This window comes from Cynocephalus volans, chromosome 1, assembly GCF_027409185.1.
Source record: "Cynocephalus volans isolate mCynVol1 chromosome 1, mCynVol1.pri, whole genome shotgun sequence".
Classification (NCBI taxonomy): Eukaryota; Metazoa; Chordata; class Mammalia; order Dermoptera; family Cynocephalidae; genus Cynocephalus; species Cynocephalus volans.
Genome location: NC_084460.1, coordinates 176,628,797 through 176,656,243, shown reverse-complemented (window position 1 = coordinate 176,656,243; position 27,447 = coordinate 176,628,797). Strand labels below are relative to the sequence as shown.

The following is a 27,447-nucleotide window of genomic DNA, read 5'->3' as shown; positions in this document are numbered from 1 at the left end:
TGGATTCTTACAACAAATGCTCAGCAAGATTCTGAACATCTGAGGGACTCTAACCATTTTCCTCTATTTTCTCTACAGAGATTGTACCAATAAAGTGGACCATTTTGTGGGAAAGGGACCAGGAACCCTTATGATGAGCCCTTAAAGCTTACAGTGCTGAACCTGCTTGTTTTAGGATGCAGGTCAGACATATGGCTGCTCAGTGCCTCAGTGGGCACTTTCTTTGACCCTCCGCCATTTGAAGTTTCCTTTGCTGGCAGCTCCCTTTTCCCTTCTGCTGACATTTCAGGATTTGTCAGGGTTCAGACACCTTTTTATTTAGTTTAAAGTCAGCCAGTGACCCTCCATTGTCCACATAATAAAGTTAAAATCCTTTAATTCAAAGCTCTCCACCATGCAGCCATTTTCATCTTCATTAACCCAGGCACTAGCATCCTTCCATTGCCTACACTCTCACATCAGCTGTGATGAAGAGCCCACCATTTCTTAAGTACCCCCACATTCTTCCTGTGTCCTCTCTTCTGAGGCTGGCCCCTCACTGTGTGTGATCCTCTGCACTCCCCCAAGGTAGTGAACTCGCTTGTTCTGCGTGATAACACTTGACTGGTACCTCTTCCTTAAAGCTCTCTGAGACCACCAGATGGTTGAACAGCACTTTGGAAATAGAAGCATTATATCACATGTTCTACTTCAGTTATCTTTCTACATATTTATTTGACCAGGAATTCCTAAAAATTGGAATTGTGTCTTATTTATGCTTGGCCTGGCTATAAGAAAGTGCTTTTTAATTCTACATGGAGAGGAATAATGCTACTGACCATCTGAATTTTTTTCCTCCAAGAATTGAAACTAGCTCTTTTCTTTAATCTATACTTTTGGTAATAATTTTAATAAAATTGGCAGTGACAATTAGTAAAGCAAAGTACTTTGAACATTTTTAACACTATTTTGGTTTTCACTGTTCCTTCCACCAAGCACTAGTACTTATTATTTCCCAGAGGATAAATAGTGAGCCTCTCCTATTTGGCATTAAACTCTGGTTCCATTTTATACTGGCAGATAAAAGTGACTATTATAGTTGGAAATATGTATTTATGTATTTTCTTATGCCTCATCTCATTTTAGAAAGAAGTGAAGGTGGGAAGTGATTGGGTATATAATGTATAAATAATAAATTCAAAACAGTCCTACTGTGAAGTATGAGCCACAGGCAGTCATATTTTTAGAGCCTCACCTGCTTGCTATGAAGGAAGAAAACATATTATCAAATGAACTCCACAAGCCTATTTAAAGAGCCTTTAGGTAGAATATTATATTGTAAACATAAGTTTGGTTAGATCTTCCAGGTTGCCTACCTTTGTTAAACAGAGAATTTCCTGAACTAATAAAATCATACTATTTCTCATTATGTCATGCTCTCCATAGTATAATCTTCTCCCACTATTTCCACCATCTCCAACAAAGCAGGACCATCTAAAGGGAAAACAAATTAATGAATGATATTAAAACATCTGGATTTAATTTAAGAAAGAGTTCAACTAAAGCATGGGCATTGTTGATTTCATATTGTATTTGGACAAAAAAGAATTAATAAGTGGATAACACAAAAGTTGATATTCTAACCACACTTTAATGTCAGGTGAACCACTTATAAGTGATGGACATTTTGCACAGCAGAAAAATCAAACTATCATTTTTATCATCTTTTACCAGAAATTGAAATGCCTTTTTCATCCCTGTTAAATTTACCTGAGCTTGTTGCAATTGAAAATCCAAAATGATTTTATATGTTGCCCATTAGAGATGATTCATGTTAAAATGATTTTGTCCACAAAGACATAAAAAATGTAAATGAATAACCAATTGAGCCATTAAATTGGAACCCAAGTGAAAAAAGGTCAATTGACATCAATAAAAGTGACATCTTTTGACTTTTAGTGGGCTTAATACTGCTTGACTCAGAGTTCTTGGTTGCAGTAATTATCAAGCCATAAAAAGGAGAAAACTTAGTAAACCTGAAGGAAAAGAAAGGACTTAGGTGTGCTCAGCACCTTCCCCCACACCAGAATTAAGTACCCATTAAAGAGCACTTCACTGGGATTTGTTTAGGAGTTTGTTAAATAGCCTGAAGCCAGCACAGATGTCATGGGACTAAATGGCCTATTACTCCCATTGAAGTCAATGGGAGCAGTGTGCATGTCTCTAAGGACAAAACTCAATTCACTAAATACTAGCAGGCAGCATTCTGTCCTCCAGAAGTGAAATTGTAGAAAGACCCTAGAGAACTCTTAGGAGTCAAGTTTCGTCTCGCCTCATCTCTTCCCTATCCCTTTCCTGGATATTCTTCCCATCAGTCACCTGCCAGTCTCTGATTCCCACATTCAGAGGTGACCCTAGGCAATGAGGAATTGCTGCCCATTGGGCATCTCCTCTGCTTCATTAGACCCCTGGTGGAAGCCTGGCTTCTATCCCTTCACATGCATCAAAATGAACTGAGAAGCCAAGCACCAAATGCAGTGTGGAGAATATCCAGCACATTCTGCTTTCTCAAGGCCAATCGCAGTGAAATGTAGCCACAGTCACTTCTGTAGAACAGAAAATTTCTGTAAAGAGCCACATAGTATATAGCTTAGCTTTGTATCCATATAGTCTTGGTTGCAACAACTTCAGTCTGCTGAAGTAGCAAGAAAGCAACCATAGACAATGTGTAAATGAATGGGCATGGTGTGTTCCGATAAACCTTTATTTACAAAAATACATACTGGGGGGCTGGCCAGTTAGCTCAGTTAGTTAGAGCATAGCCTTATAACACCAAGGTCATGGGTTCAGATCCCCGTATTGGCCACAGGCAAAATATATATATGGTCAGGGCCAGTCCACACATGTGAAATACATCAGTTCACACTCACAACTCCTCCTTTTGGTGTCTGGGTTCTCACACTTTCCTTCCCTCCTCCTCACTTGTCCTTTCTGGCTTCTTCACCAATACTTGTTAATCCTTTATCCCATTTCCAGGTGGTATCCTAGCTCATTTGATAAATTTTTAGAGAGGTGTTTTAGGGGCAAAAAGGTATGATACCTTTTCTCATCCATCATAAGGGTCACAGCTAACACTTCTATAACAAAAGACAGGGTAGCAAGAGAAAAGTATAACAAATTTATTTAATCAAAATTTTATGTGATATGGGAGGCTTCAGAAATGAAGACCCAAAGACCTAGGGAAAACTGTCTGTCTTTATGCTTAGGTTCTATGAAGACCGGAGAGTCGTGAAGAAATGTGATTGGACAAAAAGGCATGATCTATTGGTAATACATAGAAGGGGAAAACCCAGCAAGGTCTTTCTGTTCAGATTCTTCTTGGCCTGTCTTTGTAGCATTGCTTCTTCTGGGTATGGGGCAAGTCCCCTTTGGAATGAGGGCCTTCAAAGGACAAGGGACAGGGGAGAGAGTGACCTTTCTGGGTTTTAAGTCTTACTTTGGGGGACAGAAATTCTGGTTGCTATGACTTACTACAAGGGAGAAAGAGGTGAGAGACAGGAGAGCAGAAGGTCAGAGAGACCTTGCTTCTGAGGCCCTTCCAACCTTCTTTAGTTCAAAATACTCAGCATGCCAAGATGCCATACTTTGGGGTATCATGTTCTAAATCCCGACAATGTTAATGGGTAATAATGACTTAAAATGTTGCCTCTTACTTTAAACTGATCACAGCACATTTTTAATTTGGCTTTCTTAAAAAGCAAAGCAAGCATTAACATTACATGCCACAGAGGGTGGATTTCAAACTGTTTGGTTACAGTTGCTTAGGCAATCACCTACACAATTGGCGCAAAGAGCTGGATCCAAACAAGCAAGTGCTAATCCAAGTTTCATTGGCAAAACATGAAAGAAAAAAAAAAAAAGAAAAAATGTGTCTCTCTGTCTGGCTTTTATTTTGTGAATGGCTGAGTAAAACCCACTTAATAGTTTTTCCTGTCCCTCCTCCATACTCTATTTAACTTGTCCTTAACTGAATTGGCCCAGAGCTTATATTACGTTCATTCAGGTGTTATTATTTGAGATATTGGGGAAAAGAACCAAGACAACACAAACGTTCATGCTCTTTGCTATGGCTACACTTTTCTAAGATCTAAATGGTTTTCTTCCCCAATGTGTTTTTTTAAAGTTTCATTTTTCTATAGTCATTTTCTTTAGAAAATGTTAAAATATATAAAAGTATAAGGACATAAATGAAAACATCCAGGAAAACCATCACAGATAACATTTTGGTGTATAATGTTGCAAATGTTAGATAGACAGGCAGACAAGCAGATAGATAGATGATAGATAGATAGATGATAGATAGATAGATGATAGATAGATAGATGATAGATAGATGATAGATAGATAGATACATAGATAGATAGATAGATAGATAGATAGAGAGAGAGAGAGAGAGAGAGAGAGAGAGATAGAGAGAGAGAGAGAGAGATAGAGAGATAGATAGAGAGAGAGAGAGAGAGATAGATAGATAGATAGATAGATAGATAGATAGATAGATAGATAGATAGATAGATAGATAGATAGATGATAGACAGACAGACAGACAGACAAACAGATAGATTTCCTTGTGTTATAAACTTTTACTGCCAGGCACCATTTTAAGCACTAGTGGTAAACTACACACACAAATGTCTTTGACCTCATGGAGCCCACAGTCTATTTATCTAATGAACAAAATATATAAGTAAATATATAGTATGACAGACAATAATAAATGTTAAGAAAAATAAAGCAGCAAATTGAAATATGGGAGAATGGGGTTAGGATAGGGTTTGCAATTTTAAGTAAGGATACCAGGGAAGTCCTCAATTGAAACTAACATTTGAGTAAAAATCTAAGAAGATGAACAAATTGCGTGGATGCCTGGGAGAGAGCGTTTCAGATTTCAGACAGAGGGAACTGCCAGTACAAAGGCCCTGAGCCAAAATAACCCCCTCCTGGCAGCACTGTGCTGAGCCCCACCGTTAAAAGTCTTCTGGATCTTGAAGAATTTATATACATAAATAGCTAAAAGAAGGGCATTATCTTGAACCATTACTATAGACCCCCTTAAAATAAATATTTAGGCAAATTATATAATCAAAAGAAGGGAGAGCGTGCTTCAAATAGAGACTTTTCCTATTCTACAATTTACCTTGTAGATAGGTCTGTCTTTTAAAATCCACAACTACCCCAGTCCTTACTTTATTATAAATACATGGACATTGAGAACATTCATATGCAGATATATAAGTAAGACTGAAATAACTAAAATGTTCAAGCTGCAAAGGAAAAAATAAAGACTTAAAAGGTAGGTGTCTACTGTTGACAACTATCTGAAAGGCCACAGAGTGGAAGAAGCTTTGTCTAAATTCTCTGGGCTTTCACTGACAAAAAGTGGGTGGAAGGTTGAGGGAAGCAGCTCTGGCATCACTAAAAGGATGAACTTCTAACCTCTACAGCTCTCAGGAGATGGAACACATTTTTTCCCAAAGGATTTAACTCCCTGACCCCGGAAGAGTTCAAGTCCAAGTGCCACAGATAGGTCCTGATGAGGATTCCTGCAGTATGTGAGAGGTAGCCGTTGATGTTACCTAAATTCATTTCCGACTCTGAATAAATTGCTTTTTAAAGACTCAAACTTGCATTGCATTGTACCATTTTTATGCCACCCTCTTAGAGCAAATGTGTTTTTACTCTTACTGATGATGTCAGATTCTGTCATTCCACAAATATTTATTGAGTTATAGATCACTTAACAGCTACCAGACATGATTCTAGGCACATGAAATACATTAGTAAACAAAACAGAGAGAACGCCCTGACCTCAAGGAACTTAGATTCTATGGAAATAAATAATAAACCATTTATTCATTCTAAGTGAAATGAATTATATTTTTAAAAGATGGTAAGTGCTATGGTAAAAAGTAGAAGTAGAACGGGGTGAAGGGAATCTGAAGGCTGGAAGTGCAGTTTGCAAGTTAAAGGTCATGCAACCTTGCAAAGGTGACATTTAAGCAAAGACTTGAAGGAGCTGAGGAAGTGAGCCATGTGTCCCCAGGAGAAGAAAGTTCTAGAAAGAGACAACAGCTAATCTCTAAGGTGAGAGTGTGCCTGGTATATTAGAAAAATAGCAAGGAGGCCACTGTGGTTGAAGCAGAGTGAGAGGAGAAGGGTGACAAAAAGGGGGGAGAGGAGGACCTTGTAGATCATGGAGTGTTTTGTTAACCACTGGAAGAGCTTCTGCTCTGCCTGAAATAGGAAGCCACTGGAGGGTTTTGATCAGGATCCAACTTACATTATAAAAAGATCATGCTGACTATTGTATTGATAGTTCACTAGAGGAAGACCAGGGTAGAAACATGACTACCTGCGAGATGGCTCCTGCAAAAACAGAAGCAAGAGACGGAGGGATAGCGGTAGAGGAGTAAGAAATGATCTGGAACATTCTGAATGGAGAGCTGGCATAATATCCTGAGGGATATTTGAATGTCTTCCAACTTGCAAGCTTTTACTATGTGTCCATGATCCTCTTTCCTTTGCCTCCATTTGTGTGGTGACATTGGGTGTGTTTGAATGATTGTCCAAGTATTATAGGGTCTTTGAGAAAACTGTAAATATCATCGTGGATGTTCCCAACTTGCATGCATTTTATCTATTAGTTTGACTACTATATCAAGATATCTTATTGAATATCTAGCACTAACTTTAGAGATATGACATATATTTTGATTTAAGAAATTCAATTATCTGAGAAATTTGGGACATCTCAAGTTCCAGAAATTTTCCTCAACAGATTGGTTGACAGAAAAGGTAGCAATCACATTCTCTTCTACTGCAAATTCCTCTGAAATATCAATTTAGTGTTTCAATTGAGTTATATGTCAAAAAAAACTCACATTGCATTCTTTTGACATAGACAAAAACCATATGTTAAGTTTATTTTTAAATGGTGATTAAGAACAGATAGACCATGTTTCAGTCTGAGAAAATATTGAGGCCACAATGTCGGTGAGGCAGGTTATGATTTAATTCTTACTTGCAGATTGAAGAATAGAAAATAAATCCAAAACAACAAGAATAATAATAAAAACATCCTAAGGAGCGAGTAGAGGTCGGAAGAGAGAGAAAGAAAAGAGTCAAAGATGACTCTGATCTTCTTGGCCTGAGCCAAAGGATGGAATTGTCATGGACTGAAATGGAAAAGGTTATAGTTGGAGCTAATTTGGGGGAATAAGGTTGATATCAGGAGTCCAGTCATGAATATGTTCAGTTTGAATTTCAGATATCTAATATCTATTAACATCCAAATGCAGGTATGAGTAGGCACTTAATACTCGTATATGAGTCTGGAGTTCAGGAAACTGGTTTAGGCTGGAGACATAAATTTAGAAGTCCTCAACATACAGATGGACTGGATGAGTCCACCCAGGAAATGAGTTCGAGACAAATATCTCTATCCCTGGATTCATAACACAGGGCCCTAGAGAGGTTTGGGGGTTTTTTGTTTGTTTGTTTTGGTTTGTTTTTATTTTACTCTACGGTTGCCTTATGTCATTTTTCTCAACACATCACAAGCTTGAGATTTCTAAAATGCAGCCTACAATAAAGAGGTATTAGTCATCGCTCCAAAGTTAGTCTCGGAGCTTTATAGTGAGGATTAATTTGAAGTGAGATTAATATACATAAAAATATCAGTAATTGAAAGAAACAAAAAATTCTGGGAGAAAATATAAAAGAAATGAAAACCACAAAAGTAACAATAACTAAATTCTTGAGTGCTCAGTATGTCATACCCTGTTCTAAATACTTCGGATGATTAAATCATTTAATGTGCCCCACCATCCTAAGAATAAGTAAAATAGTGGCTCTTATGGCTGTATTTAAATAGTGACTTCATTTTTTATGTTTATTTTATTTTCTTCCATTTTTCTCATAGAAAACAGAAAGAATATATTGTTTAGAACCAAGAATATTGACAGAAGCTTATAATTTGGATTTTAAAAAATTAACATTTTGGCATGGGTAACCAAGCCAAAATAAAAGATACCCTGTACACAGACAATGCCGAATAAAAGAATAAGGGAATCTTTTCACCTTTGGCAGTAACAACTCACCCCACTGTGTTGTTATAAATACTTGCACTAGGCAAAACACTTCTGCTACGTGCTTTCCCACAAGCCCACATGCAATAGCTGAGGGGTGGGAAGTCCTTGACCCTCAGTACCAATAAGACAGTAAATTATAGTTTCTTTGTTGTCTCTGCCTTCACTCTTGTACTCTTTGTATCCCTCACCCTAGTTCTTTGAGCAGAACCCAATGGTAATGTTCAGAATTCTGCTTAGGAAACCAACATTTAGGTATTGCATGGCAGGTATAATATTTTTAGCTACCACTGATATTAGCCAGAATTCAGAACCAAAATATACTGGTGGAGCTAACTGCAACACAGTTAATCTCAAATATTTTGACAACATTCTTCTATGAGGTCCTTTGTGATCAAGGGACACAATTTTTCTTTTAAGAAGACTCCAGCTAGGCTTTTTTACTTTTGAGAAAGTGTGCGTGTGAAGCTCTGCATTTAAAAGTGCTGTGTTTCCCCAGGTAATTTACTCACTTACCCATTTCCATTTCTCAGTTCTGATTTTTCCTTCCCTTTGGAGGATACACACTTTTATGCATAGATCCTCTTAAGAATCCTATTAGATTTGAGTATATTACTATACCAACAAGTTTGTGAAACGCCATTTTGCATGTTTCTAAGTTCGTGTGAAGAAGAAATTAACATTTAAAATGTGCGATCTGATCTTCCAGTCCCGATGGTTTATCACATTCATTTCCACAGCATCAAACCCACGGATATGGTTTAATGAACAGGGAATTGGATTAAGACTCAAGAAAACCTGGGTACTTTTCTTTTGAACTGAGATTCATGAAATATAACTACAGCTATGCAGAAATGGATTGGACTGCAATGTAAGGTAGAGAATTTCTCAGACTGAGAGGTGTTCAGCAATAGCTATGTAGAAGGGATTCATGCATCAAGAAGGGGGTTGACCTTTAAGGTCCCTTCCAATTCCTGGCATTTGTGACCCATTTTCAGGGCCAATCCAAACAATTAACCTCACTGTGCCTCACTTTTCTCACTGTAAAATAGTACTGACTCCTATCTACCTCACAGGTATATTCTAAGGTTTATTGAGCTATTTATAAGGCATGTAGAGTACTTCATAGACAGGAGCAATGTAAACAGTAAAGTTTATTATTATTTAAGGGGAAGGCATGGGAAGTTTTAAATACCCACTGTGAATAGCAGGGTTTCTTTTCTCCTCCATGTACTCTATGTGTGTGCAAATCAGCATTTTTTCGTGTCATATCTCAGCGCACAGGGTAGATAGGCAGCCAAAGCATGTGTTTAGAATTGGCCATTTGGACACTTTGGAAAGTTACCTCTATATGCAGACCCTAGCTCAAACTCATGTGAAATAAACAGGCTTCATTCTCTAAAGCACTTTTCAAACCAAAGGTTCATTTCCAATCACATTCATGGAGGTGCAGATGGGGGAAGAAGACCCTTATAATATTATTTTACATCTTCATGTTTTGCTTTTTTTATTGAGAAAGATTTGAACTTAGAGAAAAGTTGCAAGAAATGTACAGTAAACTCCTGTACACCCTCCCTCTAGATTCAGCAGGTGTTATCACTGGGCCACATTTGTTTTAAGGCTCTCTTATTTTTTCAATATAAAGACAACTACAGCAACAATAAAAATAATGGTAAGTAGTAGCACTGTTGAACCACTTGAAAGTAAGTTGGAGACTTCATGACCTTTTTACCCATAAATACATTAGACTGTATCACCTAAGAACAAGGACCTTCCTTGTTATAACCACACTACAATAATCAAATACAGGAAACTTAACAATGATACAATGCTGTTATCTAAATATATATGAAAACACACACTATTCCAGTTTTGCCGGGAATTGTTTAAGTGAATTGTTTAAGTGAGTGATCTTGGAACAATTAATTGTTCCAAGATCACTCATTGCATTTAATTGTTAAATGCCTTCATTCTCCTTTAGTCCAGAACAGTTCAGCCTTCCTTTGAATTCATGACATTGACATTTTTGAAGAGTTCAGGTCAGTTTTATTGTAGAATGTACCTCATTGGGTTTGTTCCATTGTCTCCTTATCCACATATGAATGTTAATGTCCCTCCACCTCAATGGGATAGGAAAAACATCACATTATCAGCTTTGAAAGCACGGTGACCATTCTCTGCAACCGGAGTCCTGGCAGGATGGGGTCGCTCCATCAGGGCTTCCATCTGAACACAGGAGGACGATTAGCAAAGCCAGGTGTACCTAAATCAATTTCCTTTCCGTGGAGTAATTATTTGTTTAGCAAATATTTTTTAACTATTCATTACCATGAAATGTAAACGATCAATGAATTGCTGCGAAATGCAAATATAAGGGAAAGCTTTCTCCAAATTTTGTCTCCTATGACTTTTGAATTGTAAATTCTACATCATTTGCTAATGAAGGCAGAAAGGATTCTCTTAAGCAAACAATTGCTTTAGGAAGAGAAATGTAAACCTCACCGTTCCTTGCTCCTTGTCCTTCCCACAATTTGGGTCTGCAATCTTTAAATCTGCAGATCCTCCTCCTTTCTGAAACTGATTTCCCTACATACAGGCAAGATGAGAAAGTGAGGCTTAGTAGTGAAGTTTTTTGTAAAGAGAAATGTATTCTAATTAGGAACTGATATTTTGTACTAAGTTGTTCTTTTTCCTCTATTGGTATTAAAATAAACATTTCTCATGAAATAATTGTGAAAGTGGATGGTCACTATATTTGGGGTGAGGAGTATGTTTATCAGTGGCCTCATGTCCAATGCTTTACACTGGTCCAGAGTTTTCTATCTCTGTTTTCTTATGCAGTTATTTGTTTATATAGTTATTTAGTTATCTAGTAAGATAGTTAGATAGTTAGTCATTCAGTCAGTTGATTTGAAATCCAAAAGTCAGGAGGAGCCACTGGTTACATGGAAAGAGCCCTAGATTTGATGTCAGAAGGTGAACTTGGCTTTAAGCCCTGGATCTGCCACTTGTAAGCTGCATGACCTTGAGCAAGATAGTGGAGTACAGCAGCCTCACCTCATAATCTATAAAATTAAGTAGTAGTTGAGGCCCCATCTACCCCAAGAGAGTCACAGGGTAAAATCCTCCAGTGGGCTGGGAGATCCTTAAAGCAGGATGCTTTCCTCTTGCACCTTCAGGGCTTAGCATGGGGCTTGGCATCTGATGAGCACCCAGGAAGTGGTTTCCCCATAAAAATGAATGAATGAAGTAAGAAAGTGTATGTCAACCTTAAATTCCATAATCGTGTATAAGTCATTACCATAGGAAGAAGCCCTTCAAGACTGACGTTTCATTCAGCCAAGAACAAGAGCAGTTTATTGCAGCATATAAAATGCACTTTTAAAATGTTTTTCCCAATTTCATTTAAAGGCCACACTGAGCTCTCCCTTGTGGTCATGTGAAGGAAATGGTTAATGGACATCTGTGGTCAGCACCCAAGGATGTGTTCACTTGGCAAACTTGCATATGAGTTAACAACCAAGAAATATCAAGGATTGCAAACAATCCTTGAGAATGTTTGAAGTTGTGAGAACACTTTCTTTGGTTCCCACAGATGTCCATTAACCATTTCCTTCAATCATGCTCAAGAAAGAAAGAAAGAAAACATGTGTGATTGCAAAGCAGGAGGGTGAAAGGAGAAAACAGGAGACTTAGGCATCCTAGGGAAAAGAAAGGAAGATGAGTCTCTGATTCTATTTTTTTTCCCTATCTCATCAAGCGATCCTAAGCTATATCTGTTCCCTCAGCACCAACATTTGTATGTATAAGGCAGAATGGTGAAATGGGAAGATAGAGCTTGGACTCAATATGACAATTTTAATCTATTCCTCCTCTTAACTATCTTCGTAATCCTCAGTAAGTTAGTTAATTGCTCTGGACCTTGTTTTCCTCATCTGAAATAATAAAGATAATAATGTTTTCTTCATAGGATTATTGTGAGGATTAGCAAATATTACAGAAGAAATAGATGAATCCATGTGCTCAATTTTCTTCCCTTTTTAGTGCTCATCAGTGGCTCAGGACAAGTGAGTCCAGAAGTAAAAAAGACAAACAGCTCATTATCAGTACTGAAGAGCCTTCAACCACATTAACTGATTTGAAGAGGAACAAGGGTCCAGGAAGGCTGTTATCTAACAATTTCAATTTTTGTATAAACAAAAGAATAAGGAGCACTAAATCTTGATATGCTTCCACAACAATCCCCCCACTCTCTTCTCCTGTCCACTTGACTCTGTAGAGCAGTATCATTATAAACTTGCAGTGGATTAGAATCAAACATATCTAAAGTGTTAGAGAATACTTTCTTCGTTTGAGCTACAAAAATGTGGCTTCCAGGAAAAAATAACTAAATAAACAAAAATGAAAAAGAAATACATCCAGTCCAGAGGTAGATGGAGTCCATGCTATATCTTGCACAGTGCATACTACAATTTCCATCTGAATACTCAAAATGCTTAATATTCCCTATTGATTATTTGAAGCTGACAAATCCTGAAGGCACAGAACTGCATTATAATAATAATAATAATAATAATAATAATAATAATAATAAGGCAATTTTCCACTGTAATCGGAGTCCTTGAGTGACAGCCAACATCATGCTATTTAGCAAACACCAATTAATGTTAGGGGAGTGAGATGGAAGATTTATATAGCTGTTTGCCTTGCCTTAGTGAAGCGCTTCTCTTAGAGAAGGGTGCAGCTGAGGAAATCCCTATCCATGGTGAACCAAACATTCTCTGTCAAGTTAGTCAGCTGTGTGTACACTTTGCTACAATTACCAATGTTGAATTTTAAAAGAATTTTGTTTCTGCTTTTATTATTATAATCCCTAAAAATGTCATGGTCTTTTTAAAATCAAGTAAGAATTTTCCAATTCAACATTCAAACATATTACCAAGTAAATATAGTGAGCCATTTACAAATAGTTTACATGGCAGGAACTAAAAGATTATGTAAAGCAGCCCAACTAATTAGCTGGTAAATAGTATGTTACATATAAACCCTTGAAGACATGCTTACTGAAGTTTACAGTCCCCAAAACTCCTAGTATTCTATTGGCTTTTTAAGTGAGCATTTGTTATGTATTTCACTGAGCACCTTTGGAAACTTGAAGCAACTTTCTGTTTACAAAAGTTTTACAGTTGCAGACTTGATTTGTTAAAGATTTGAGGTACTGGCTGAAAGCTGAAGAGGGAAATTGCATTCTAAATAAATTCAAAATGCACTTGGGAAAATTGTACTTCCGAGCCACACATACCCACAAAGAGAAAATATCAGTATTATCCACAACAGAAAGAGAAATGACAAATGGGAAGTCAATAGTGTAACCTTTAGGTAGGTGGCTGCTTGATACATTTTTGGAGTGATATGAGTTTGGCTGTAAATGGCAATAAACACTACTCTTTTGATAGAAAAAAGTCTCTGTTGCATGATTGGATGTTATTTCCTAGGTCTAATTCGTCTGCAAGAGCTCATCAAAGCTCCCTCCAGATATAACATTAAAATCAAAATCCGCCAGCTGCCCTCTGGGAATAAAGACGCCAAGCCTTTACTCAAGGAGATGAAGAAAGGCAAGGAGTTCTATGTGATATTTGATTGTTCACATGAAACAGCTGCTGAAATCCTTAAGCAGGTAAGAGGGCTAGGGAGGAAGTGGAAGTGTGGGGGAAATGTTATTTTCTCTTTCTCAAAAATGCCATCTGGTTTTCACTTAGAGCATCATGATAAAATGCAGCAGTCCAGATTAGGCCAAAGATTACAATATTCAGATCCCTTTTAAAGAGTAAAAGGGCCCAGAGAGTTCATGTAGCTTCACTGATGTTTAGCTGTAGACGTGTGTTTCTATGTATATGTTGGGTGGTGTGTGGATCCTGTCAGCAGAAGATGAGAGAAGAAGAGTAGCATTTCAAAGTGATTAAATATCTCTTTTTAAATGTCTTTTGAAAAGACTGAGCCAGATATCATTTACATAATGCCCTACTCGTCCTGAATTCAGCTTCCTCATAGCCAGGCCTCTTTTTTCAAACATGCAGGATTCCAAGCACAGTAAAAAAGGGGGATAGGGGCAGTCACAGAAAAGATGATTTTCTCTTCTGATGTGTTATAGACAATGAGATGCTATGCATTACTCTCCAAAGCTAATGTGGGTGGAAACACTCGGTAAATTATGAAATCTTATATGAATACAAGGTGTGAGTAATATTCAGAATAATAACAACAAGAACAATGGAATAATACTTTTTGAGCATTTGGTCTTATGCTTAAGAAAGAAAATTTAAAATTAGAAAAAAGTAAAGCATAGACTAAGGTTCTCACCCCCGGGTTATTTTGCCCCCTCTGGGACTTGGGAAAATTCCTAAAGACATTTTTGGTTGTCATATCTAGAATGGGGCACTCTACTGGCAACTAGTGAGTAGTGGCCAGGGATACAGCTCAGCATCTTATAATACACATCTGGAAAGGCCAGCTAGATGTTTAAAATGGAAGCACTGAATGATCAGGGGGTGAACTTGGGGAAAGCCAGAAAAAATAGCCAGGTTATATTCATGTGGCCTACAGGGTATCACCTTACATTTAAGTGGTTATTGGGGAATAAGGCAATGTTCTTATCTAAAATAACACAAGCTGTTATTGCTCTTTAGTTTAAAAGGTCTGGGGTTGCAATGTTGTTGATTGGTAATGGGAAGTGGTTTCATAAATAGACCAGCCCCTCCACACAAAGGCAGAACTTAGATCCTCGAATCACTGGGAAGAGCTCTTTTTGAAGAGTTATGTGGCCTGACTCTCCGGTGCTCCATCTCGTTCTTGCAGAACATCTCTCTGCAGCCATTGAGTTCAGAATTAAGTTTTTAATTGCACTGAAAAGTAGATAATCAAAAAAGTCGACCAGATGTCTTTATTATCCCCTGGATGATTACACTAAAAAAAAAATCTATTTAAAGTCATAGAACATATTTAAAATAGCAGTTGAAAGCAATCACAGATACTACCATATTTAATCCTCTTATTCTGCAAGAGGTAAAATGACTTTGCCAGAGTCACACGTCCAGCGCTTTCTCCACCTTGAAATTCTTCCTCTCCAGTTAGGCAGAAGAGTATATATTACTTACTTCTAGACTATAGTTGCATCAATAAATCTTTAGATATTATAATTATCTATCAGTAAAGAAAGTGAGCATGTTGCTTCAATATCAACAACTAAAGAACATTAAAGGTAAATAAATACAATCAGCACTCCCTTATCTTAAAGCTTCATTCGAGAATTTTAACACAGTTCATTAAAGTGTGTAATGGAGTATGGATCAGAACTGAGAAAAACACCCAGATTTTATGTGTAGCCTTCAAAATGCAAAGAAGCATCCTTTCCCAGGAGTCTTATAACAGAGGCTGGTAAATTCTGTGACATTTAAGAGAGTGCTTTGCTGATGAGACTTCTCATTGTTGCATGCCCATCTGGGTCATATAACTGGCCACAGGATGTCTTAATGAGGCTTCATTTGGAACTCTAGAGGTTATTGTGCTTGAAAACTTATATGGAGACCTCAGGACTTTCTACTCTGGTCAAAATGAGACCCAAACACTCTGTATGATTTCGTTTAACTTGCTCCGGTAGCCCTAAGCAACAACCTATAAAGACAAAGACAGACACCTTGCCTGCAGAATGTCTGCCAAGAGATTCCCTAGAGAGTCTGAGCATTCAGGAGTTCTGGGCCCTGATTCTGGTCACCACTCAATCAATCTTCCTGCCTGAGGAAAGGAAAGGAAGGAAGGAGACATACCTCTTCTACTGAGGGACCTACCAGGTGTTGGCAGTCATTCATAATCTTGCGGTGTAATCTCAAACAACCCCCTGAGGTTGAGGAAACTGACGCTCAGATAGGTTAAGTGCCCCATCCAAGGTCATTCTCTGAGTAGCTGGGCTGCCATGTGGTCTAATCTCAGAGCCTGTGTGCTCATGTCCCTGTGAAGAGCCCCCAATCAGAACGGACAACCATTCTGAAGGAGACTCCCAGAAATGTCTGGGAAAAACAAAACCACTTGCTGCTTGTCTCCTTTAGATGAGATTAGTATTAATAGCTTTTACTTTTTCTGTGACTTAAATCACTGCTGAGAACATTTTCTCTGCCTGGTGAAATTGGCTTTCTCCTCATGCACATCTCCCATCGTTGCCCTATACTTCTCTGCACCTTCATCTTATTTTTCCACTTTTTAATAATTCTTAAGAAAAAAAAAAAGAAATCAAAGGCACTTTAAAGAACATATTTGACATTTATCTAAAAGTAAAAAGTGGGGAAAAGTCTATAGTTATTCTTGGGCATGCTAATCACTCTAGCAATGTAATTATTTCTCTTCATATTGAACAAGTACTATATGATGAGAATCTGAAAAGTTATTTCCCCCAAATTAGTTTGAAATTCAAATGTCAAGACTTGATTAGGCTACAGAGGAGCAGAGTTTTCATATGAACAAACTGTTTTCGAGTTTCCACAGTCAGTCGGAGAGTTCCCCCAACAACCAACAGGTTACATGGTGTGCTCTTCTCTCCTTATCCACCCACCGCCTCCCAGCAGGTGTCCTGATGCTTTGAGAGGATGCTGGCTGCTCCTTAACCCATCTTCAATGGGGAAACCATGACTCCTCTTCACTCCCATTGCCCCAAGTCCCACTATCTCCCTCTGACTCTTCACTGCCTACGACACACACACCCCTTCATGCTGAGTGTGATTCTGCTGAGGGAGTGGCTGATGGGAAATGAATTGAAAGAATAAATCAAAGGACAGAAAGTTTCTATGCATGGAACTCCCAAGTTGTGCCTAGCATGGTGCTGTGTGTTAAGCAGCCATCTTATTTAATCAACACAATAGCCCTTGATATAATTGGTGTTATTCCTCTTTTGCAATTGAAAATTGAAGCTGAGATAATCATCACTGCATCTATGTACTGAGCATATTCTTCATACACCAACAGGACCTGACCCTGCTTCTCTCTCCAACCTTCTTGCTGGCCTCTGGTTTCCAATGCTCCATTTCAAGACATCCTGCCTGGTTACGTGGCATGTCCTCCTTTTCCCATGTCATAGCCTTTGCACTTGCCATTGCCAAAGCCTAGAACATTCTACCCCAAAGTCAGCCTCACCTAAGTCTTCATGATTATCTTTTAAAAAATAAAAGAGAAGGAGCTCCTTCTCATTCCCTATGTCTCTGCACTCTATTTAGTTTGCTCTGTAACTACAATAAAATCTGTAATTAATTAATATGTTTACTTATGTGTTATCCATACCTCTTACTATACCGTGAGCTCCAAGAGGACAAAGCCTTGTTATCTTGTTCCCCCAAGTCTTGAGCACCTACTATATTATTTGACACATGATGAGTGTTCAGTACAGCTCTATTGAATGATTACATAAACTGAGTGAATGAACGAGCCAAGAACTGCTACATGCTTGCCATAAGTAAAATCCAGAATACCCTTCCTTCTCTCCCACTCAGTATGCTATGCTCTCAACTCAGTGACACACATGTGGGCAAGTACGTCAGTTTTCTCAAAAGGAAGACTTTGTTCAACCCTGACATCCTATATTATCAAGAAACTGCAGTGATTCCACTTCCTTAAAATAAATTTGGCTCTTTGGAGAACTGCATAGGTGCTTTTAAATCCTATAGTAGGACTGAGCAAGCTAGCGACTACTTCAAGCATAATAGCCTGAATTCTAGTGGTTCTCTGAAGGAGAGTGAGGGGCCCCTGAGATGCTCTATCCAGCGGGGAAGCTACATGAGGCTGGGCAAATGTCCTGAGCTGGACAGTGACCACTGTGTACGCATGAACACTTTGTTTCTGTCCCAGGAAACCTGTTCCCTCTTTTACATGAACAAGGCAGAGGAGGGCTTTTTTTCCACAGCATTTGTGTCAGCTATAATTGAACCATTAGTCTCCATAAAACATTTAGTCTCAAAATATTTTGTAGAATTATATTGTATTTTCTCCTGTCAACATTTGTATGCTCTTGCTTTTTCTTTTTTATTATTTATTTTTCCTTTTTTTCCCCTCCCATTTCTTCTATTTCAATTAACATAAAAACAAGGCCAGGGAGAAAATGTATTTTCTAATGCCTGGTTTCCCTCTCCTAGGAAGTGTCATACAATGCTGATTAATCAAATAATTTGTGTATCAATTCTTTCCTCGTCTATGTTGTGTCCAATGGCTGGAGTGAGGGCAAACAGAGGTGGTTAGGTAGGTTTCATTCCATGTCTACACAAGACAGAAGCAACCATCAGTCCTCATCTCTCAGGATAGAAAATAACAAGTCAAGCATGCTATGCTAAGAGGTTGTAAGCCTGCGTTCAGAAATGGCACCCACTAAGTCAGATCTTCAATTCCATCATTTTTAATCATAAAAGATGTAGAATAGGCCAGAGACCTTAGGGGTTACTTTTTATTAAATACTTACTGTATGCCAGACACTGTGCTAAACAGGTCAAATGCATCACTCATTTATTTTTTATGAGAAAATTCTGTATACAAGAAACTGACAGAGCTCAAAGAGATTCTGTAACTTACTAAAGTTCACAAAGCCAGCAAGTGGCAGGGCTGAGATTTGAAACTTGTTTCAGGATTTAGAAGGGAAAGAAAGTATTCTATTTTGCTACTATCATGTATAAGATGTTAATTGATTCTCATAGTAATGAAACAGGGAACACATTTTAGTCAAGCCTTGCACTGCTTGAATGAAGTTGTTTCCTTTTATTTTCAAACATCCAATTATTTGTAGCTTTACATAATTCTTCAAGGAATGTTAGTTATGTCAAACGTCCCGTGGCCACGTAGAGAATGTGGTAGGGATACAGTAGAGAAATTCAGTCTTTCATTCAGTCCTTATTTGTTGAGCACTAATTGAAGGTGATAGAAAAACAACATCAAAAACAACAAAAACCCAAGTTTCTGCCCCGTTAGGAAAAAAGAGACCTTGAAAATGAATGTCATAAGAGTACAACTATCTAATGCCTCCAAACTGGCTTAAGACCATGAAGTTACTTTCTAAAGCAGTAAAGGACTATGACTAGAATCTTAGACTGAAAGTTAGGAGACCCAGTTGAAATTCTGCTCTTTCCCTAATTGAATAAAATAACTATGATTTATTTGGTACTTACTCCATGCCAGAATATGCTATGTTTGACTGTAGTTTTTTTTTAGATATGCTCAAAATACCTCATGCCCTGGAGTTGCAGACCAGGGTCTGACACTCCCTTCACCCCAGTAGCTCGTGTCCACTAAATATGCTACTTTGAGCAAGTCTGTTGATTCTACTCCAACTCAGTCACCTCATTGTAAATATGACTATTGAATTCAAAACTTGCTAAGATTCCCTTCAGCTCCGAGCTTCTATGCATACACATGATCAACAATCCTCTAACTAGAGTCTAGACATAAAGAACTTGCACATTACCTTGTACTTAGTAAGCTCTCAAAGAAATGGGGAATTAATTAAGCAATTCACTCTTTTTTAAAGGTCCTTGAGCCCTTTGATAGTCTTTGAAACTTGAAATTAATAAGTTTATCATTTTGGATAAATACTGATGATGTAATAATGATGAATCTCAATTTATACTAACTGGATGATGATTAGTAGTACACTGTATAATTGTTTTGGCAGTTCATTCTCATCCTAATTGTTTCTCTCCAGCTGATGTTAAAATCTATTTACATTCCCTGAGCACATAATTGGTTTTAGTTGTGAGGAGTGATTCATAGATATGGGTATGTTATTAAATACATACAAAAAATTAATTGACCTCTTTGGATAACCAACTATTTACTGAAGGTGTGTGCAATTTACCCATATCTTAGTGTCCAGGATACCCATTTGAGGATTTTCAAAGCTTCCAAAAAGTAGATTTAGAAAAGGACTTAGATTTGCTTCAACTTGAATTGGGAAGAAATGAAAATAATATAAGTGCCTCAGAAATGCTCTCATTCTTAATTCCAGTGACATCAAAATTTGACTGTAACGGGAGATAAGAAAAATTATCCTTGCAATGGAAGCAGACACTTTAGAAGGAATCATGAAAAGAATTTAGGGATTGCATAGCGAGGCACATCTTAAGCCTGTAGTAGGATCAGTAAAATCCAGCTTTATTGAAAATTTGAACCTACAGGCCTACAGAAAAGGGTCTACAGTGTGCATCAGATTCTCTAAAAGAAGCTGCAGACTAAATCCCTTTGTGAGGTTAACCACATCTGCTTCTTCAACCCTTCATATATGCAAAATTTTACCTAAAGGACCCTTCCTCCTTACTTTTCCCATGACTGTTAACCAAATCCTCTCTGTAGTAAGGGTAATTCAGTGAGATGCAAATTTCACTATTTACTCGGCTAACATTTTTTGGGTGCCTTCTATGTGCTAAAGACTGTTCCAGGACTAAAGGGGAATACAATACCATTAAAAACTCCAGTGAATTGGATAATGTAATCATTAACAGAGGACCTGGTGATTAGTTATGTTATATTTCTGTATAAAGGGAATGTATTAGTATTTATATCATATCATTTTGAGAAAAGTTAAATGGGAGAATGCATTCAATTTAAGGCATTAAGCCCAGCACTGATGTATAAAATAATCCACGTTAGAGACTATCATCATCATTATTGGTGGTATCATGTCTAGGCAAAAGTACAAGAGTGGAGCAGGCTTCCCTATCCAAACTCCATCATGCATCACTCTCTGCGCTCTGTCACAACAGTGGTTCCCAGACTTCCTGACCTACCAAGTCTTCTTAAGATCTCACCTGATGTTATGAAATCTCCATGCCAGACTTAACACTTTGCATATTCCTCATCACCCTTTCCCCAACCAGCCAGTTTCTCCTCCTCTGATCCCTCTCTTGGTGACTAGAAACATCACGCAATTACTCAAGTCAGAAACCTAGAAATCCACTGACAACCCTCCCCGCCACCAACTTCCCCATTTATTAGGTACCAAATGTTCAACATTTTACCCTCTGAATAAGTTTTGGATTCAATCTTCTTTTCTCCATCTATCTCATCATCTTCCTTCTATACTAATACGATTGATTTCTCTGCCACAGTCCTCTTCCCCTTTGTTCCCCTGTCCAGACTCCATGTAGTCTGAAAAACTGTTCACTCTAAAATATCTGACTTTATTCCTCCCTTGCTTGAAATTCCTGAGTCCCATCCCCCATCCCAGGCATTGCATTGAGAATAAAGGACATATTGCTCGGCATGCTACCCAGAGCCCTCCACATCTTGTACCCTCTGCCGTCATTGCATCTAGTACACAAAAGTATCTAGCAAAAAAAAAAAAAAAAAGTCTGTTACAGAGTTTTACAAACTACTCTTTCTTAATTCATAGATTACAGTTCTTCCCAAATGTCGTCGAGGGGATTCAAAGTTACAAGAAAAGTTTGATCTAATTAATTCAAACATCTAAAGAGATGTTGAAATAGGCAGTCAATGTAGGTCTAAATTCCCACAGTAGGAGAACAGTGAGCAAGGTGCTTCATAGGACCTGGAGCATCCTCCAAAGAACCTTGTACGGCTGGGTCCAACTCTCTGGACAGGAGGCTCCTTCAAAAGTAGGTGGGCAACTTAACAAGCTCGCTTGGCTGGAAGGATGCATCCTACTTATCATAAAGCTCCACCTTCTGTGGTTCTTACTTTGCTCTCACCGAAAAACCATCTGCTTTTATTTGGGTTCTCAAAGTTCAGAGGAACTTTGTGCAAATTATTGATTTTTCTGCCACCTACACCTCCTATTATCAATTAACAAATGAATATAGTGCCAAGAGCCCAGGACTAAAATCAAATTTGGGGTCAAATACTGTAACTCTGGCTTATCTCTCAAATCTATGAATTGAGGAGGGCACGTCTTCTCCAATTGTATGTGAAGAACCTGTTACTGTAGTGGGCATGTTGTAGAACTCAGCAGATAGTAGCTGTAAGGGTTATTGTTGTGCCTTAAAAACATGAGCTTAATTAATATAAATTAATGGTTCTCAGCTCTGGCTGCAAGAAGTATTACCTGGAGAGATTTTAATAAATATTAATGTCTAAGAACATACCCAGATCAAATAAACCAGAATATTTAGGAATGGGGTTCAGTCACTAGTATTTTTTAAAAGTTTCTCAGTGATTCTAATACATTGAGAAAAACTGGTATAAATAATTATTTTCTAAGCTTGATCATTTTCAGATAAATTGACAAAGTAAAGTTTTCTTAAAAGCCGAAGATCGGGCTGCAGACTCATTATGACTTTAATGGGCTACAGATACTTATGAGGCCAGCAAGACCACCATTTAATGGCTGTACCCCTATCTCTCCTCCAAAAGGTTACCTTCAGGGAAATTTGAGGTATAGCTTTTATTACTGCCATTATGAAAGAAGGTTATTGCAAAAAGATTAAACATATTCTCTGTTAACCCTTCAGCTTCTAGATTTTGTGTGATACTTTCCTGTTAAAACCTTTTTTCCTCTGTATTTTTTCTTACACATCATTTTTCTACCTGTTTCCCCCAGATGTTGCAGAGTTTACTTTTTAGGTTCACATAATCCTCCAAAACTCCACTCTCTCCTATTTTCCAGATTGTCTGTTTCATTCTGCCATGGGAAATCTTTTCTTCCTGTTCTGATCTCAACAGGCTGTTCTGCTTAAACAGCATAAGCTTGTCTATTAATGCACCTGGGTGAGCAATCTGGCTCTACTAGTGCGATTATCTTCTGAAACTAAACTTAACCCCATTGGTTTCCATTCCATTTATTAGTATCTATTTGTATCAGTTTCCCTTCTCCCCCACCTTACTTCTGGAGAAAGAAGCTTATAAAGGAATTAAGACTAAGAGACTCTCCCAAATAGTACAGCTATTCTATTCACCAACTCTTTGTGGAATATTCTTTGCTTTTCTTTGGTTTAACTTGGAGGCAGGAGGAAAGTGGCTGGGTTTGTAATACATTCCACTGTCACTTTTGTGTATGTAAGTTATAATCATTCAATGTGGCATGAGTGTTTTCTTTTTTTTTCAACAATAAAGACTGTTCTAAAGGCCTACTTATCCTTGTTTGTTCTGCTGATGATCAGCATTAAAAATTGTGTGGCCAAAGAAGCATCCTGTTCAGAGGATAGTGTAGTTGCTGCCTATCACAGATGGCAAATGAAAAACAGCAACACCCTGGAGCTCAAACCTTCATCTTAAAATTGCTGTTCTAACACTTGATAGTATTCAATTAGTTTCCTGAACATTTCTGTGCTAAAAAAAAAAAAAAAAAAAAAAAAACTTCTCTTTATCTTGAGGTAAAACCATTATTTTAGCCACACTGCATGTCACACATTTGGAAGTTATTCACTTGAAATTATTGACTAGAAGCCATGTTTGATGACATAGAATTTATCCTGATATTGAAAAGGCTATAAAAGGAGCAGTATACTTCAGATTAGTCAATATCAACTTCCAAGACACCTATTTTTCAATGGAAAATAGTAATAAAAACCCATATAAATATTACAAGAACACTTCAACATTACTCAGGAGCACTCCAGATTCCATTTGAAGTTTCTCCTCCCACGATAGCATCATAAAGCCAATTATTTGTAACATATGGGTTGTCCTTAGTGATGGATACTGAGAATTTGTGGAGAGGAATTTTTTGTTGTTATTGCTGTCTCCGTGGCATCGCATGGTCTTCTGGGAAATGGTCAGGCTGAAATATGGTACAGGCTTCTTGAGATACCTGGACATGTTGCTGGAAGCCTGTGATCCAAAGACTTTCCAGGTATCTTACAGGATGACTCTGTCACCAACCACAGGCATTACTCTCCACAAACTATGTCTTGCTTATCTTCACCTAAACCTCCATGAGGACTTGCAAGTCAAACTAAAATATAGTCTTGGTGCTGCTCAGGCTGTACTTGATAACTTCACACATCAAAATCCAAGATATCCTCTTTGGTAAGGAAAACAGGGCTAGACCAAAGAGGGTCAATGATGCTGTGAAAAAGGTCATGATGGTTCTGTCACAAAAACTTCAGGAAGCAGCTGGACCAATGTGGAATCACCATTGTTAATGAGCAATAATTATATCTGAGGACATATTGTCCTTTAAAGAGCCAACAGGCATTGAGTTTTTTGTTTTTTTTTTTCTGCTTTCCAATGATCCATTTAAACTACAAATTAAAGAAAGCAGTAATTATTTTGTAGCCACTGAAACATCAAAAGAGTCACATGGCATTTCTATGCTCAGTAGCGGATTACAGAGAAAGCCTTAAAATATTTTGTTATCTAGATATGTATATAGATAACAAGGAAGATTATTTCATCTAATAGAATGGAATGTCGAAAGTACGCAGGACTTTAAGTCTTCTGGTATTGGTCTCTTTTGAGTTCTTATAATTTATTCTGCAGTGATATAGAGTATGATTATAAATGATGATCACTGGATCACTGGAGTTGGGGGGGGTGGAAAGAACTGTTTTGTTGGATGCCCTCTTTGTCATTACTCTAACCTAACCCAGCTTCATCAGATCTGGAGATTTCACCTCTCCTTACAGGAAAAAATTATTCAGCTCATTCCAACCATGCTTATTTATTTATTAGTAATATCTTTATTCTACAAAGAATAGGAGCCACCAAGAAAGATACATTTGATACAAAATGATTGTTTTTTCAGAAGAGAATTGGCACAAATTAAGAAAAACATAAAGCTGGATGACATTAGCACACATAGAATATATACCCTCTGTTCCTGACTGGTTGCTAGTAGAGGACCCACAATTTTACTTTTTTATTTATTTATTTTTTTAGAGGTCAACATGGTTTTACTTTTTTTAAAAAAAAATTTATTAAATTGATTTATTTATTAGTACTATTCTTTTTTTACATTATAAGATGTTGCAGAGCAGTGGAGCAAGGGGGAGAGGGTGGGAGAAGGAGGAAGGAGTGTGTAGTCGAGGCCCATGGCACCCCTTACATTCCTGCAGGGGATACCAGGGGGCTTCCACCGGTGGCTTGGTCATTGCTGGGCTGGAGGCAGATATCAGGGGGGTGTGGCTGAAACCCTTGGCCTCACACTACTCCAGCTCAGGAGCCAAGGATATTTCTGGTGGTGACTTCATGGTCATCACTGGGCTGGTTGCAGATGTCAGGGGGTCTGTCCAAGGCCCGAGGCCTCACATTGCTCAGCTTTGGAGCCCAGGAGCCCGGGGCATTTCCTGCAGGGCTTGGTGGTCATCACTGGGCTGGTTGTGGATGCCGAGAGGGCATGGCTGAGGCCCTTGGTGCCCCCACTGCCCCAGCTCAGGAGCCCAGGGTGCTTCCTGCAGTGGCTCAGTAGTCATCACCAGTGGGCTGGGTGTGGTTGTCAGGGAGCGTCACTGAGGCCCACAGCCCTCCCCCATCTCTGTTTTGGGAGCCCAGGGGGCTTCCATTCATTCTAGGTTTTATAGGTGTTCTTTGGTGGTGTTAGACATTTACTAGTTAATATCAAACTTTGTCTCTGATCTGTGAGTATTTTGTTTTTTCTTTCAGTTCTGTGTTGGATTATTTGTTGTTTCCACCACTTAAACTCTGCACTGGAATTAATTTGTTGTCCTTTGCTTACTTCTAAAATAGGGGAAATTCCTATGCGGACCAGCACTTCAGGTTGAGCTAAATTAGTGCTTTGCTGTTGATTCCCTGGGGAAGGCTTTTTGTGCAGCTCAGGTTTTAATATTTGACTTTATAGGAATTTTTGGGTCCTGTGAGATCTGGTACACCTGGATTGTGTGGAAACTCTGGCCTGGGCCTGAGACTTTTCAGCAAACTGCTCCCCCTGCAGTTTTATATTCCTGATCAGTCTCCACTGAGTGTTCCTGCACTGATTAGAGGGCAGATCAACTGTCCATGCTGTGCCCCAGTGTTCCCCCAGTGGGCCCGTCTCCCCTATCTGCCCCACTCCAAACACTTCCCACACGGAGGCCATGTGCTGGTCCCTTGCAATGACTTACTGGCCTCTGAGTGGCTCCTTTTTTCAGTTGTTGTGGCTCCTCCCTCCTATGTGGGTCCACAGGAACCCTGTTAGTGGTCTTGCTGGCCTGGGAGCCACCAAGGCCCTCTTCTCCCCTGCATCCTCCAAACAACTTCATATGAAGGGCACAGCTGTGGCTTTTGCCAGCTCCTAATCCATGTGCTCAGCAGCTACAGCCTGGAAGTAGCCAGAACTCAAAATGGTGGGAGCAGGCTTTTCTTTCATCGTGGCTTCTCCTGCCTTCATGACCTCTATAGGTCTCTCTTCCTCTTCCCCTGAGCTCTATTGGTCCTAGCTGGGCTGTCCTTGCTTTTTAATAGTTGTAAATTGGATGATTTGTGGGAGACAGTGACACTGGGGACCATCTATTCTACCATCTTGACTGGAAGTCTCAGGACCCACAATTTTAAACCTAAACTTCCTGGCAATGAAAACAAAGTTGTAAAGATCACTTGCATGATTCACAGTATTCACAAAACAGAAAAATGTATTTATTTTGAACAGTTTGTTCTGGCACTGATAAACATGCTAGGCACATATCATTGAGAGTGAATCTCTGGAGGGCAACATATGTCAGTATCTGTCCCACCGCATTGGCCAGAATCAACACATGGCCCCACTCAAGCACAAGGAGTCAGGAAATGCAATCCTATCACGTGCCCTTTGAGTTCAAAAATGGGCAAACACCACTAATGATGTCCACACTAGGGAACTTCCAAAATCAAGAGGGGTAGAAGATACTCAACACCATCCCTATTTTAGATCCATAATGCTATCTGAGGGGCTGGGCTTTTTACTGTCTGTCAGTCTAAGTCAATGACATGATGTCAAAAGATATTTAATAAGAATAATTCTGTTAAGAAATAAACATTATTAGAAGAACGCATTAGTGGAAGCAATTAAGGTGAATATGCTATCAATATGAACAGTACTGATAGCCACATTTAGTACATATTATTGTGACTTTATGTGTTTTGTGCCATTAAAAATGATTTGAATAGAGCCAGAACTGGTTTTTAGCAATATTTCCCTAGTAAAGTGCACACACTGCCTTGGTCAGTACCATTTGGTTAGTTCAGCAGATGAGTGCAGTATCAAAATTCAAAGAAGGTAGTCTTTCTTAGGAAAAAGTCAGTTTTGCAAAGTATTATTTGAAAACTCCTCATATCATGATTATACTTTTTATTTTTAAAACTGACATTTATCTTGATGTGACATTTCCCTAATCCTTTAATGACTTTTAGCTGAAATACCAACATGCAGAGAGAA

At 38.4% G+C, this 27,447-nt stretch overlaps 1 protein-coding gene across 9 annotated transcripts in view; it reads left to right on the top strand.

The window, feature by feature from the left end:
• Window positions 1–27,447, top strand: part of GRIK1 (glutamate ionotropic receptor kainate type subunit 1) — a 394,762-nt gene that overhangs the window by 244,066 nt on the left and 123,249 nt on the right. For all 9 annotated transcript variants that reach the window (XM_063090144.1, XM_063090140.1, XM_063090129.1 and 6 more), the window contains one exon: window positions 13,619–13,800. In XM_063090144.1, coding sequence (XP_062946214.1) covers window positions 13,619–13,800 — 182 coding nt within the window. The remainder of the gene's footprint in view (window positions 1–13,618; window positions 13,801–27,447) is intronic.